This window comes from Branchiostoma floridae, chromosome 4 (assembly GCF_000003815.2).
Source record: "Branchiostoma floridae strain S238N-H82 chromosome 4, Bfl_VNyyK, whole genome shotgun sequence".
In the NCBI taxonomy this organism is placed as follows: Eukaryota; Metazoa; Chordata; class Leptocardii; order Amphioxiformes; family Branchiostomatidae; genus Branchiostoma; species Branchiostoma floridae.
This window is the reverse complement of record NC_049982.1, coordinates 25,895,193-25,907,707: the sequence shown is the minus strand read 5'-3', so window position 1 is coordinate 25,907,707 and position 12,515 is coordinate 25,895,193. Positions and strand designations below refer to the sequence as shown.

The window sequence follows — 12,515 nt, the reverse complement described above, 5'->3', positions numbered from 1 at the left end:
CCTTACCTGACATTACTGGGTGTCGCCTGCAAAGTAATGATCAGAATAATTGGAAGTTTGGTACACATTTATATAGCTATGCTTCGAAATCTGAGCTGTGCTTATTATTTCTCGGCACATCCGAAGACTTATTGATAACTTCACGTAAATTTTTAAAGTCTTATATAAATGTGTACCAAAATTCAAATTATTGTGATCATTGCGTTGCAGGCGACACCCAGTAACGTTAGGTAAGGGATAACGAAAAAAAAGTGAACATTTGATCTGCAACCTGAGGTGTGCGAGTCAAATTGTCTAATCACACTTCACCCTTCTTTTTCTCGCCACTTACCTTCTAATTTAGAAAAAACGAATGCCTCGAAAGTAATGACTCCAATGATTTGCAATTTGGAGGATATTGATAAAAGGTTTCGTACTATGAAGTTGTGCCTCAAAATTTGAGTTGTGCTTATCATTTCTAGGTGGGGCCGAGAAATTATGGATCACCCCTCGTACAATTAGTTTAAAGCCTAGTATAGTATTTCAGATTGTAGAAGACAAACTATAAACTTAAGTTTTAGGTCTCATCATTACATAAAGCTTCATTAAGCTTGATGTAGTATATGTTTTTTTCATTCTTTTTTTCCCCTGTAAAATGCATGCCCGGCTGGGAGCTGTTTGGAAATATGTGACCTTAGCATAAACTAAACAAGGATGGCACACAGGCTAAGCACACAGTTTTTTTTCACAAATATAGCAGACATTGCAAAAGTATTTGAATATGAAAGATAAAACCATCTTCTTAACCCCATAGCATAAGCCACATGTGTATATCTTACTTTCTCTTCCTTAATTCATACCATTTATGATTTTTATTAAAGTTATGGAATTGTTAACAGTGCCTGGCGAATTCAAATCAATATTTGCCAAAAGACTGATTGCTTCATTGAAGGCTTTAAAGTACAGGGAAAACAACTGAAACTTAAAGTTTAGTGTATGAGCTTCTTGTAGTTTTTTTTACTCACTTTTGTAAGTTCAGATGGCAAATGATAGTGGAAAACCTCTTAGTGTATGAGCTTCTCATAGTTCTTAAGTCACATTTGTAAGTTCAGATGGCAAATGGTAGTGGACATCCTCAAAGTAAAAATCAAACGAGTGGGCTCGAATAAAGTTCTAACGAGGGACTTTGCGGCTACAGTGTCATCTGACTTTCTGAAGATGTGGTATGACTGCCGAATGAGCGCATACGGTTGAGATTGTCCAATACTATTTGACTATCGTAGGTTCAGATGTTATAATTTAAAATACGAACTGTGTAGTTGTTGTAATGCTCAGCCAAGAAGAAGGGAGGATGTTTTGTCATCCTGTGTTAAGTTTGAACAAAAGTTTGTAAGTCTAGTAGCAGACCAGAGCAGAGCAAAACAAAGTACTGTAGAAACTCTCGGATATGTAAATACCAAACTGCTACTTTGTGTAAAATGATTACAATCCTGATATCAATGTTGACGTTTTCAAAATAAAAGTAACCATTACATCAGTAATGCCTTCATTTTTCCTTTTTTTGTACTATTACTACAATTGTGGTTGTGACTATTTTTGTAATAGGAAGGAAAACACATAGAAGCAAAAAGTTGTTTGTGTTACCGGTTTGTTTTTGGCTGTGTTACACTAACGTTAGAAATGTGATAGAATAACTTTAGTCAGTATTTGTTCCTTAGTGTTTCTAAGCTCTGTCGTTACAGCACACGGCCCACATGTGTGAATAATATAAGATACAAGACCTTATATTCAGCCAAATCGAGAAAGTTATTTCGCTTTATCAACGTAATAAGTTCTGTAAGTCCATCACACTATATGGAGAATCCGGTATCGATTTAAAGTTAGGTCAAAGGTCAAAGTTCGCATGAAAACTTGAAGTCTTCCTTGCTTGGCGGGAGGAACGACAGCTGTCCTTCACTTTAGGCCCGCAGGCAGTGGTAGATATGGACGTAACAAACGAAGTGCACTCCAACAGTGTTCTACGAGAGCTGAACGAACTGAGGGGGCGGGCAGAGCTGACTGACGTGGTTCTGGAGGTCGAAGGGAGAAGGTAAGATGGGGGAGGGGGGCGGAGGGGCTGCATGGTAACTCGCGGGGCCGGGGGATAGTTCGTAAACACAATATGAGCTTTTAAAAGCTCCTTGGTAAACATCAATATTGTTTTGACATGACATGACCCATGAGTAATACTCAATATATTTTCAACTTTGCACGTGTCTGTATACAGCCGTAGAATTAAATCAAAATTTTCCTGTCAATAAGAAAAAAAATTGGCACCGAACTCATCAGCTCGCGGCGTTTTGCTCGACTTTCACAACGCAACTGAGCCATATATGTCATAATTTAGCACTTGCTTTTAGAGTGGATGCTTATCAATGTATAGGTGCATGTGTTCTTCCTGTCAATAAGAAATTTATTTGCAATATTGACAGGAACATCCCGTCTATAGTATTGTCCTGAATCAAATCTTATATATTCTCACTGTGCGAGTAATGCCCAAGAATGAAACAATACAGTCATGTACTTTCATAGTTTCCCCTGCCATCGTGCCGTCCTGGCCTCCTGCAGCCCCTACTTCCGTACCATGTTCACCAGCGGCTACGCAGAGGTCAAACAGGAGAGGATCAGCATCCAGGATGTGAGTGGGGTAGCCATGGCAACCATTCTGGACTACGCCTACACCGGCCGCCTTCAGATGGAGCCAGACCAGGTCCAGGCTGTGATGTCTGCAGCCAGACTGCTACAGGTGAGGATAATGTATTCATCTCCAAGCAGATCCTACTTTGGGATTAGATAGTATCAAAAGCTGGCAGAAGGAGTGTAGCCAGCCTAGGAGTGTGCATTTCCCACCAAAGGTGCACAATCCTACTAGTAGGCTGGCTTCTCTCCTTTTGATACTATCTTATGCTACCGTAGGATCTGCTTGGAGATAAGGATAATGCTTCCAAGTCTTCATATATATATATACACAAAAGCAAAGATGAGACATACACTCTACTAGTATGGTTGCTTGGTCAGAACTGATCTACAGAATGGCCATAGGGGACCTGGTCACAGCACAATAATGTAGATTTCATTTTTAGGCTCATCCCTTTTGTCAGTCTTTGTTCCTTAGTGTTTCGTAGTTTGGCATGTAGCACAAATTTGGGGTAATGTAGCCTGTTTTGTTGCTCCCAGGATTCAAATTCACACCAAACCCGCGGGCAGCCAGCTCACAAAGCCAAAGCTAACCGCTACGCCAAAAGGGTTCAGACCATTTGGAATGGTCAGCTGGTGGCACTTGAACCCCACCACTGTTACTGTTCTGTGTATATCCCTTTACCCCTTTCATAGGCATGATAAACTGGTAACTATAGAATGGTATGTAACTGTTGCCATGTTTGTTGCCTCCAGTTGGATTTTGTAGGTCGTAAGACAGCAGAGTACATGAAGGACCGTCTGGACGTGTCCAACTGTGTGGATGTGTTGATGTATGCTGACATGCTGGGGGACTGTGGGCTAGTCGAGGCCAGTAAGAGGTACATTGCATCCAGGTCAGTCTGATGGCTGTCACACACATTGTAAAATGAATTACAACGTCTGAATTCACAATGTGTGGTTTAACATATCTGAATTAACCCCTTGCTGTACATGTAACTTTCTCAGGTTCGACCAGGTGACTCTACATCCGTCCTTTGTTCAGCTGCCTGTGAACCACCTCCAGTCATTGCTAGACAGGGATGACCTAATGACCAACTCAGAAGACAACGTTGTGCAAGCTGCTTTGAGATGGGTCGACTTCAACCAAGAAGAGCGTTTGCAGCACTTGTCTACAGTTAGCAAATCATTGCGCCAGCCCCTTATCAGCTCAGATCTGCGCGTTGAAATTGAGAGCAAGTTACTGTCAACAGACAGCAACATAGTGTATAGTAACAGCACAACCCAGCGGCTTGGACAGGTGCGTACAGAACTGCAGGTTTTCATTAGAGCGGGTTTTACGGACAAAGAGCCAGATGATGAATGTTCTACTCCTTGCTATGACCCTTCCACAGGTCGACTGTATGCAATGAATATGCCTGAGAACCTGAACAGCGTCACTAAATCTGTGACAGTAACTACTGATAATGAGCTGTACCTGGCAGGTGACATTAGAGAAACTGGCACGAAGGGCAGACAGAAGAAATTTTACCAGTACAACCACCTCCTGAACACCTGGGAACCAAGGTGTGAGATGATTACACCCAGAGCCAGGTATGACTCTTTGCTTGTAGCTGCTGATTTATTGCCTGAAGGCATTTACACAAGACAAATATTCTGAAGACAAGATATGATATACCATACTAGTGGGGAAAAAGGGTGAGGGAATTCCCCTGAGACTTTCAATGCATAACTTGCAGCTTGTGCACAGATTTGGTCATGTTTGGGTCAGTGCAACTGCAAAGTATTAAAGTTTAATTGTTTTCCTGCATCTTTCTTCTCCAGGTGTGGTCTGGTGTATCTGAAAGGGTACATCTATGCCGTTGGTGGGGATGACACCAAGGAAACAGCGGAGAGGTATGATCCAAGTTGTGACAAGTGGACGTCCATACCAGCCATCCCTCACCCCATGTCCTCAGAACTCTGTGCTGTGACTCTCAATGACAGCATCTATGTCATAAGTAAGGAAGGCTGCTACAGCTTCAGTACCACAGAGAACAAATGGAACAAGATAGCGGACATGCTTCAAACAACAAAGCATCCTCAGGCTGTCACCTATCGAGGATACATCTACTGTATAGACTCCAACGATCACAGTGAAATCTCAAGTTGTGTAGAGGTATACAACCCTATAAAAGATGAGTGGAAGAGGTCAGGAAAGTACTGTTTTTTCTTCGCCACAGCAACCCTGATGACGTATGGAGAGACTATGTACCTCCTAACCGTACACTGGGGCATTGACCCAGAAGACGAATATGCAATTGATGAAGACGGGAACTCCACTAAGCTTATCATTCGCAAGTACCGGCCAAACACAGACTCTTGGCGGTCTCTAAAAGAAGGCCAGCCAGTACCGCCCTTGGCACGCTGGCTGAATGCTGCATGTAGGACAGACTGCCTCACAGTAAGGATGATCCCAATGTGCCTTGGGGATTCAAAGGTATACAAGATGGATTATCGTGGTGTAGGCCGGTATGACGACGACAGTTTCCCAGACTACACTGACAGTGATGACCTATCAGACCAAGAGGACAGTGATGAAGACAATTCTTAATCTCCAGGCAGATCTACCGGTGGCATCAGGAGTTTAACTGGCCAAGAAGTGTTCTGAGCCACCCAGAGGGCCCAGATCACTCCTTGGCCAGCTTGGCTCCTTATATGCCACTGGTAGATCTGCCTGGAGATTAGACAATGCTGATGAAGACAGAGTGATGGAGACATCTGAGATGCTGGAACAATGATGGAAGATGTTTCTTAAATTCATCGAGTCACAGAAAAGTTGTAGCCAAGCAGCTGTAGCCAAGGGACGTTTTTGAAATGCTTTCTCATTGCTTTGAGATAAGATCTACACAAACACATTTCCAATGTTACCCAAAAAAATACTGGCCAGTTGTGAAATTTCTATGACACTGCTCCCCCTAAACGTGGGTAGACATGATTGAGAAAGTTGGAAAATGCAATCTATCAATGAAGATTAGACATCCGGGTAATAAGATACACCGATTAGCAATCTACTCAAGCAACTGCAAAATCATATCCAGTTGCTTGAGTAATACATTGTACATGTAGCTATTTGGCATAATTTAAAGTCTTGTATTGCACATAGTGCAAGACTGAAACCATTAGCTAGCTTGTGTTATAGGTCCCAGCACCACATGATGTTGCCTTGTTTGATGTATTTGTGTACCGGGACTTGGTGATCACGACATACCATTAGTTGACGTACATGCAAAGCCCAAAAAAAACAAGAAGAAAGACAGGCTGGTGTACCTCTGGAGGAAGGGGAATATGGACGAACTCCAAAATGATATGGAAGAGTACAGCAACAACTTCTTAAGACAGGCCCCAAAGAGAACAACCACAGAGAATTGGGAGGACTTTAAAACAACTCTATTGTCTGCAGCCAACAAACACATCCCACAGAAGAGGGCAAGAAGTCAACATAGCCAGCCATGGGTTACTCCACAGATCAGGAGAGCTATGCGGAAAAGAGACAAATTGTATACTAAAGCCAGGAAAACGAACACAGAAGAAGCGTGGCCCAACTTTAAAGCCTGTAGAAAAGGTGTAAAACAAAGAGTAAGGAAGGCCCATAGTGTGTATAAAGCGGATTTCCTGGAGGAAAACATCCAGGAGAACCCCAAAGCCTTTTGGAATTACATCAAGTCTCTAAAACAAGACTCTGCCAACATAGCGTCTGTCAGGCACCAGGGTGTATTAACCTCCGGCCCCAAGGAGAAGGCAGAAGCTTTTGGGGACCAGTTTAGCTCCGTCTTTACGAAGGAGGACCTGAATACCAGACCAACACTTGGGAATCCTGTGACTCCCCCCATATCGCAACTCCACATTTCAGTGGAAGGTGTAGCTAAGCAACTTTCAGATCTCAATCCCAACAAAGCTACAGGCCCTGATGGTCTTCATCCTAGACTCTTGAAGACAGTGTCTACACAGATTGCACCTGTATTACAGACCATTTTTACACAGTCCCTTGCTACAGGCGATGTACCAGAAGACTAGAGGTCCGCAATCATCTCACCCATCTTCAAGAAGGGAGACAAGTCCTTACCATCTAATTTTAGACCTGTCTCACTCACATCAGTCTGCAGCAAAGTTTTAGAGCATATTATCCATAGTCATATGATGAAGCACCTTGATAAATACAACATATTATCTCATGCTCAACATGGCTTTAGGAAAGGCCTGTCTTGTGAAAGCCAGTTGTTAGTCACGACTCATGACCTGACTAGTGCTCTTGACCAAGGAAAGCAGGTTGACGCCATAGTGCTTGGTTTCAGTAAGGCTTTTGACACGGTTCCCCACAATCGCCCTCTGAGTAAGCTCCAGGACTACGGCATCTCTGGTAATCTCTTGTCCTGGCTTCAAGCCTTTCTTACACCAAGAACCCAGGCAGTTGTCCTTGATGGGGAGTCATCAAAACCCACAAAGGTTTTGTCAGGAGTGCCCCAAGGAACGGTTTTGGGTCCCCTCTTGTTTCTCCTCTATATAAATGATTTACCTAATATTGTTGGATCTGATGTGCGCTTGTTTGCGGACGATTGTCTGCTTTATCGTATTATTGATAACCCCAGTGATGTACAAGGCTTACAATCTGACCTTGACGCACTGACTCATTGGCAAAACCAATGGCAAATGTCCTTTAATCCATCGAAGTGCCACACTCTTCATATATCCCACAAACTTAAGCCAATTATTTCACAATATGTCCTTTGCTCCAAAAACCTCACAAGTGTTAAAATAAATCCACCCATATCTTGGTGTACAACTATCTCATGACATGAAATGGGACACACATATAAAATACGCAACTAGTAAAGCGAATCGGATACTGGCGGTCATACGTCGCAACCTACAGCACTGTCCTCCACGGGTCAAATCAACATGCTGCCCACACTGGAGTACAGTGGGGTCAGTGCAACAGTGTGGGACCCCCATACTATCAGTGGGGCCCAGGCCTAGAAAGAGTGCAACGTAGAGCTGCGAGGGTGACCGTCAATGATTATCGCAGAACCAGTAGTGTATCAGAAATGCTCAAGAGCCTACAGTGGCCACTCCTCGCTGACAGAAGGACAAATGCACGTCTAATCACTTTTTACAAAATTGTGAATGGTATCATTAACATACCTTTAACCCAGTACCTTAAACCAGCCCAACGCAGAACCAGAGGAAGTCACATTAAATATAAATATCAGTTAATCACAGCTAGAAGAGACTGCTTCAAATTTTCTTTCTTCCCTCGCACGGTTGTCGAGTGGAACAGGCTGCCGGGGCACACTGTCACTGCCCCTGGCTGCAAAGAGTGAGTGGTCGGCCCACCCAATAACAATAACAAATAGTAACAAATACCAGTACCCACCCCTACAATGTAGTTATCAGTCTGTTTTTGCGTGGTCCGGATAGTACTTGGACGGGGGACCAACCAAGGACGTCCGGATTGCTGTAGCCTCACGAAGCTTTCCACGAAATCGTCTTCCGGGAGGGACGTAAAACGGGGGTCCCATGCTCGAGGCGGTGCCTCGACCACGTTAATCAGTCTCATTACTCATAATTTGGGTACCTACTGGCTGGCAAAATACACCTGGTGATTATTATTATTATTATTTTGTTCACAGTGATGTCAATGAAAAGTAAAGTAAAGTAGAGATAGCTGAGAAAAGAGCGCCCCCTGGTGACCAGCAGTGTTATTTCATCACCGACATTCATGGACGGATCCACAAGTAATCAAAATGTTGTTTCGCTCTCAGTTTTTCATCATAGTTTTTGGTTTAATGCTTAATTTAGTTCACCTTTATCCATGGGGTAGCATATATTCATTCTTTTTACGAACTGGGTGTTTAGAGTCGACGGACAGTGGTTTCAAACTGCATCATTTTGCAAATATTGCAATTTGTAAGTACAGTTAAGTCTTTGTAAGTGTAGTGTTTTCTAATCTTTGTACCGTGTCTGTTTTTATGGGCCGTGGGCCTGATGCAAACAAATAAATAGATAAACCTTGGGATGAAGGTTAGCATAGATAGATAGCCTTGGGATGAAGTAAAAACTCAAGCTAATATTCCCCATGGGGGCCATCTCATCTTTCAACGTGCGTTCTGGCAGTTAGAATTATTTACAGTGACGCACTTTGGCGTGCGTATCACAATGCACATTACAGTCACCCGACTGGATGCATTGAAGACAGCATACATGTAAATTGAAACTACAGAGTGAGTACAGTTGCTTAGAATCGACAGACTGAGGCAAAATGGGGAGCTTTGTAGCACTTGTTGCAAGTAAGTTGGGCTATTATGTGTTGGAGAAAAATGAAGGGATAGATTTAGTTTATCTAATTTGGTGATACCTATATAGTGTTATAATGTAGCATCCGGACTAGTTTTTGATATATGGATATATTAGAGTGTAACAAACAAAAATGACAGCCTTTGTTGCAATTACATGATAGAGCTGTCATTATGTAGCAAAATACAGGATAAATTTAATTTTGTTTATCGGTAGCTCCGCGACAAACTGTTAGCTCCTGTAATTTCAACAACAGCAGTTGATTAATTCATTTGCATCATCTTTAATTGACAGTCCTACCCTTGTTTCCTTTGGACTACTAACAAAATCGTCTTCCTCCTCTTTTTGCATATTAATCCATAGTTAGGATAAACCTGTTCTCCAACTACTACTCTTTTGGATATCAATGACAATAACAATGAAGTTTATTGCATATTCATGCCCCATTGGGGCTAAATGCCGTCAGTTTGGTACATAGTAATCGGAAAGCTATACATATACTACAGTTTACATGCTTCTTCTCTCTTCTTAAAACATGCGTGGACGAGCCTACAGAGTTTACCAGTATATCGTAGTTAGATGATGACATAAGGAATTTGAACAGATCTTCCTTCGTTAGGTGGGCATATTTTTTATCTATATGTGTAGCATTGGCGAATGCATTTCGCAGATCTTTGTACAGTGAACACTCTCGGACAAAGTGTACTTCGTTTTCTACATACATAAACTCTTATCCCAAAATACCTGTATACATAGTCTATCATAAGGGGGAGTTCGGTTGTATCTACCTGAGGTTCAATTTCCAGTGGATGATCGCTGATCCTTAGTTTGCTCATGGCTCGGCGATATCAATCCCTAGCTGGATATAAAAACTCTCTCCAACAGCATTTTAGGTCCCAATTCCAAACCGGGGCCCGGCCTGGATGTTTGCGGAAACGAAAAATAAAAGTGTTTACCAAGGAATGTACAGAAATTATGCACATAACTAAGGCTTAGGTCACATTTCCAAACTGGGGCCTGGCCGGAATGTTTAAAGAAACTGAAAATTAAGATGTATACCTAGAAATATACACAATTTTTGCCCATGAATTTTATGTTGACGTTTTGTGTATTTTGATGTCTTTTGTATCATTCTTTTCGCTCCCGAAAGCTGCCCGGCCTGGCCCCGGTTTGAAAATGTGACCCAAGCCTAACTATGTTTATGTCCTGTGTATTTTGTTGCTTTTTATATCATATTTTTGATAAAATGATGAAATTATTTTCCTGAGATGGTCATTGTCTTTTACTTTTTACAGCGTTCTGCCTAGCTTCAGTTGCAGTCTATTACACGGACAGCTCGCCCTGCAAACCTCCCGTGGAACACGTGTGTTCATGTAAACATGGACAGCTGAGCACCAACGAGACATGCACGGTCTGCGCATGCTCACAGGACGGGAACTTAAGACGATGCGAGAGTGAGTTTCACTTCAATCAAGTAAATAGGTTGAGAGTGCCTAGATAACATCGATTCTTTGACCTATGTATATGACCCATTTGTTGTCTCTGAAAGGCCACAGGAAAATGCAAACCGCCACAAGCATTGGAACAAAGCCTTCTTCGTTACACAACTTTCTTTAATTCTTCAGTAAATGTTTTGTACTGATAACGGTGACAGATGTTCGTCGAAACGTTTACTGAAGAATTAAAGGTTGTGTATAGAACTTGAAGAAGAATTGTTCGATTGATCTATCAAACTAATGAAACTACATGTATGTATGGACCAAGGACGTTATATCAGAACGTCCTTGGACGTTATATCAGAACGTCCTTGGTATGGACGTCATAAGCATTGTTACAAACATCAGGAGTATCATGACCAATTTACCTCAAATAGCTGTTGCATAGCAACCAGGTCAAATTCTGCTGACCTCCATAGCAACGGTAGGTAGCAAACAAGTCGTGAAACATTGTGAAACATGATCCCAATAAGGTGCAGTGAAGTGGAACTCGTTTTAAAAGATCGTGATCTTTGATGGATCGCACACACCAGCCACTCAGGGACTGTGTCCTACATGTCATGAAAATATAGAAGATGAATTCCACTTTGTTATGAAATGTCCTACCTACAGTAAAGAGAGAGAAACATTGTTTAAGAATATTAGAACCAAAACACACATCTCTCTTGCTGGTACAGAAAGCGATATTTTCCATGTATTGCTCTCATGTTCAACTCATATATCCGTCTACGTAGGCCAGTTTCTTTATAATGTATTCCAAATGCGAGACCAGATTAATCCTACATAACTGTACTGTTATCGATAATGTTTTGTTGTTGCTTTGTATGTAGTCTCTTAGTACTATTATCTGTATAGCTATTAGTTGTTATTAATTGCCATATATTGTACCCTGTGCGATTGTTGAGCAATAAAATTAATTAATTAATTCATTCATTCATATGAGCTGCCATGACGTACATTGTAGGCAGACAACGCCCACGATGTCAGGCGTGATGGTTTGGAGAAAATGATGTGTAAAATTGCAAAAATTGTTATGAGCTGGGCAAAGGAATGTCTTGTAATAGGAATAAAGCATTCATCCGCCCGCTCATTCATTCGGTCATCCGTCTTTCAATCCATCCTTCTTTTCTTTCTTCTATTCATTCATTCATTCATTCATTCATTCATTCATTCATTCATTCCTCAGTCCACTCATTCATTCAGTCAGCCGTCTTTCAATCCATCCTTCTTTTTTTCTTCTATTCATTCATTCATTCATTCATTCATTTATTCATTCATTCATTCATTCATTCATTCATTCATTCATCCACTCATCTTTCTGAAGTATTTACATGTGGCATGAAAAAGAAGAGTATCGTTCACTAGTTCTGATCTTAATCGGGTAGATAATAACCTTAGACACCCTACAGTGATGTCATCCCCTGTTCGTCGCGAGCTCCCTCAACTGCATTGGTTTGCTAATCACAGGTTTGCGATAGCAGAATCTGTATTCTGAAAAAATGGCAAATTACAGGGAGGGAAATATCATGCATTTTCTTGAAAATGTTGCTTTTCTAGTTATCTTATTTTGTTTACCTTTATTTGACCTTGATACATCTTCAACCTTAGCCGTTGTGCAAGCTATCAAGCGTGGAGGAGGTCACAGTCCTTCTTGATAGTACACAATGATTTACAATTGAATATTTCGAAGTAGCCAACATAATATTATATTTTATTAGTCCATTTTCTCTGTTTTCTTCACTCCAGCGTCTTGGACATTCCGAGCTCCTGGATTTTTGACGAAGTTGTTGGAGGGGCTGGTCACTAAATATAAATGTGTTGGAGTAAGAATAAACATTACAATAGCCAGTGTTAGACTACTACATGTGAAGGTATACATTATTTATTTGCTTGCAAATATTACCTTAGTTTCTAGTTTTCTTATCATTTAATTTTTTTTCCTCACCTTAGCTTCTCGGTGGTTGAACATCCAGAGCTCCTGGATTCTGGACGAGAGCAGCTCTCGGAGATGCAGGCAGCGTGGTTGTCGCT

The 12,515-nt window shown here is 41.6% G+C and overlaps 1 protein-coding gene across 1 annotated transcript; it reads left to right on the top strand.

Annotated features, from left to right (window-relative positions):
* The first annotated feature begins 1,866 nt into the window (after positions 1–1,866).
* Positions 1,867–5,848, top strand: LOC118412842 (kelch repeat and BTB domain-containing protein 8-like). Its single transcript, XM_035815883.1, has 5 exons — positions 1,867–2,068; positions 2,551–2,764; positions 3,412–3,551; positions 3,664–4,248; positions 4,480–5,848. Exons 1-5 carry the CDS (start codon positions 1,962–1,964, stop codon positions 5,246–5,248), a joined length of 1,815 nt encoding a protein of 604 aa, XP_035671776.1. The 5' UTR covers positions 1,867–1,961; the 3' UTR covers positions 5,249–5,848.
* The last annotated feature ends 6,667 nt before the right edge of the window (positions 5,849–12,515 follow it).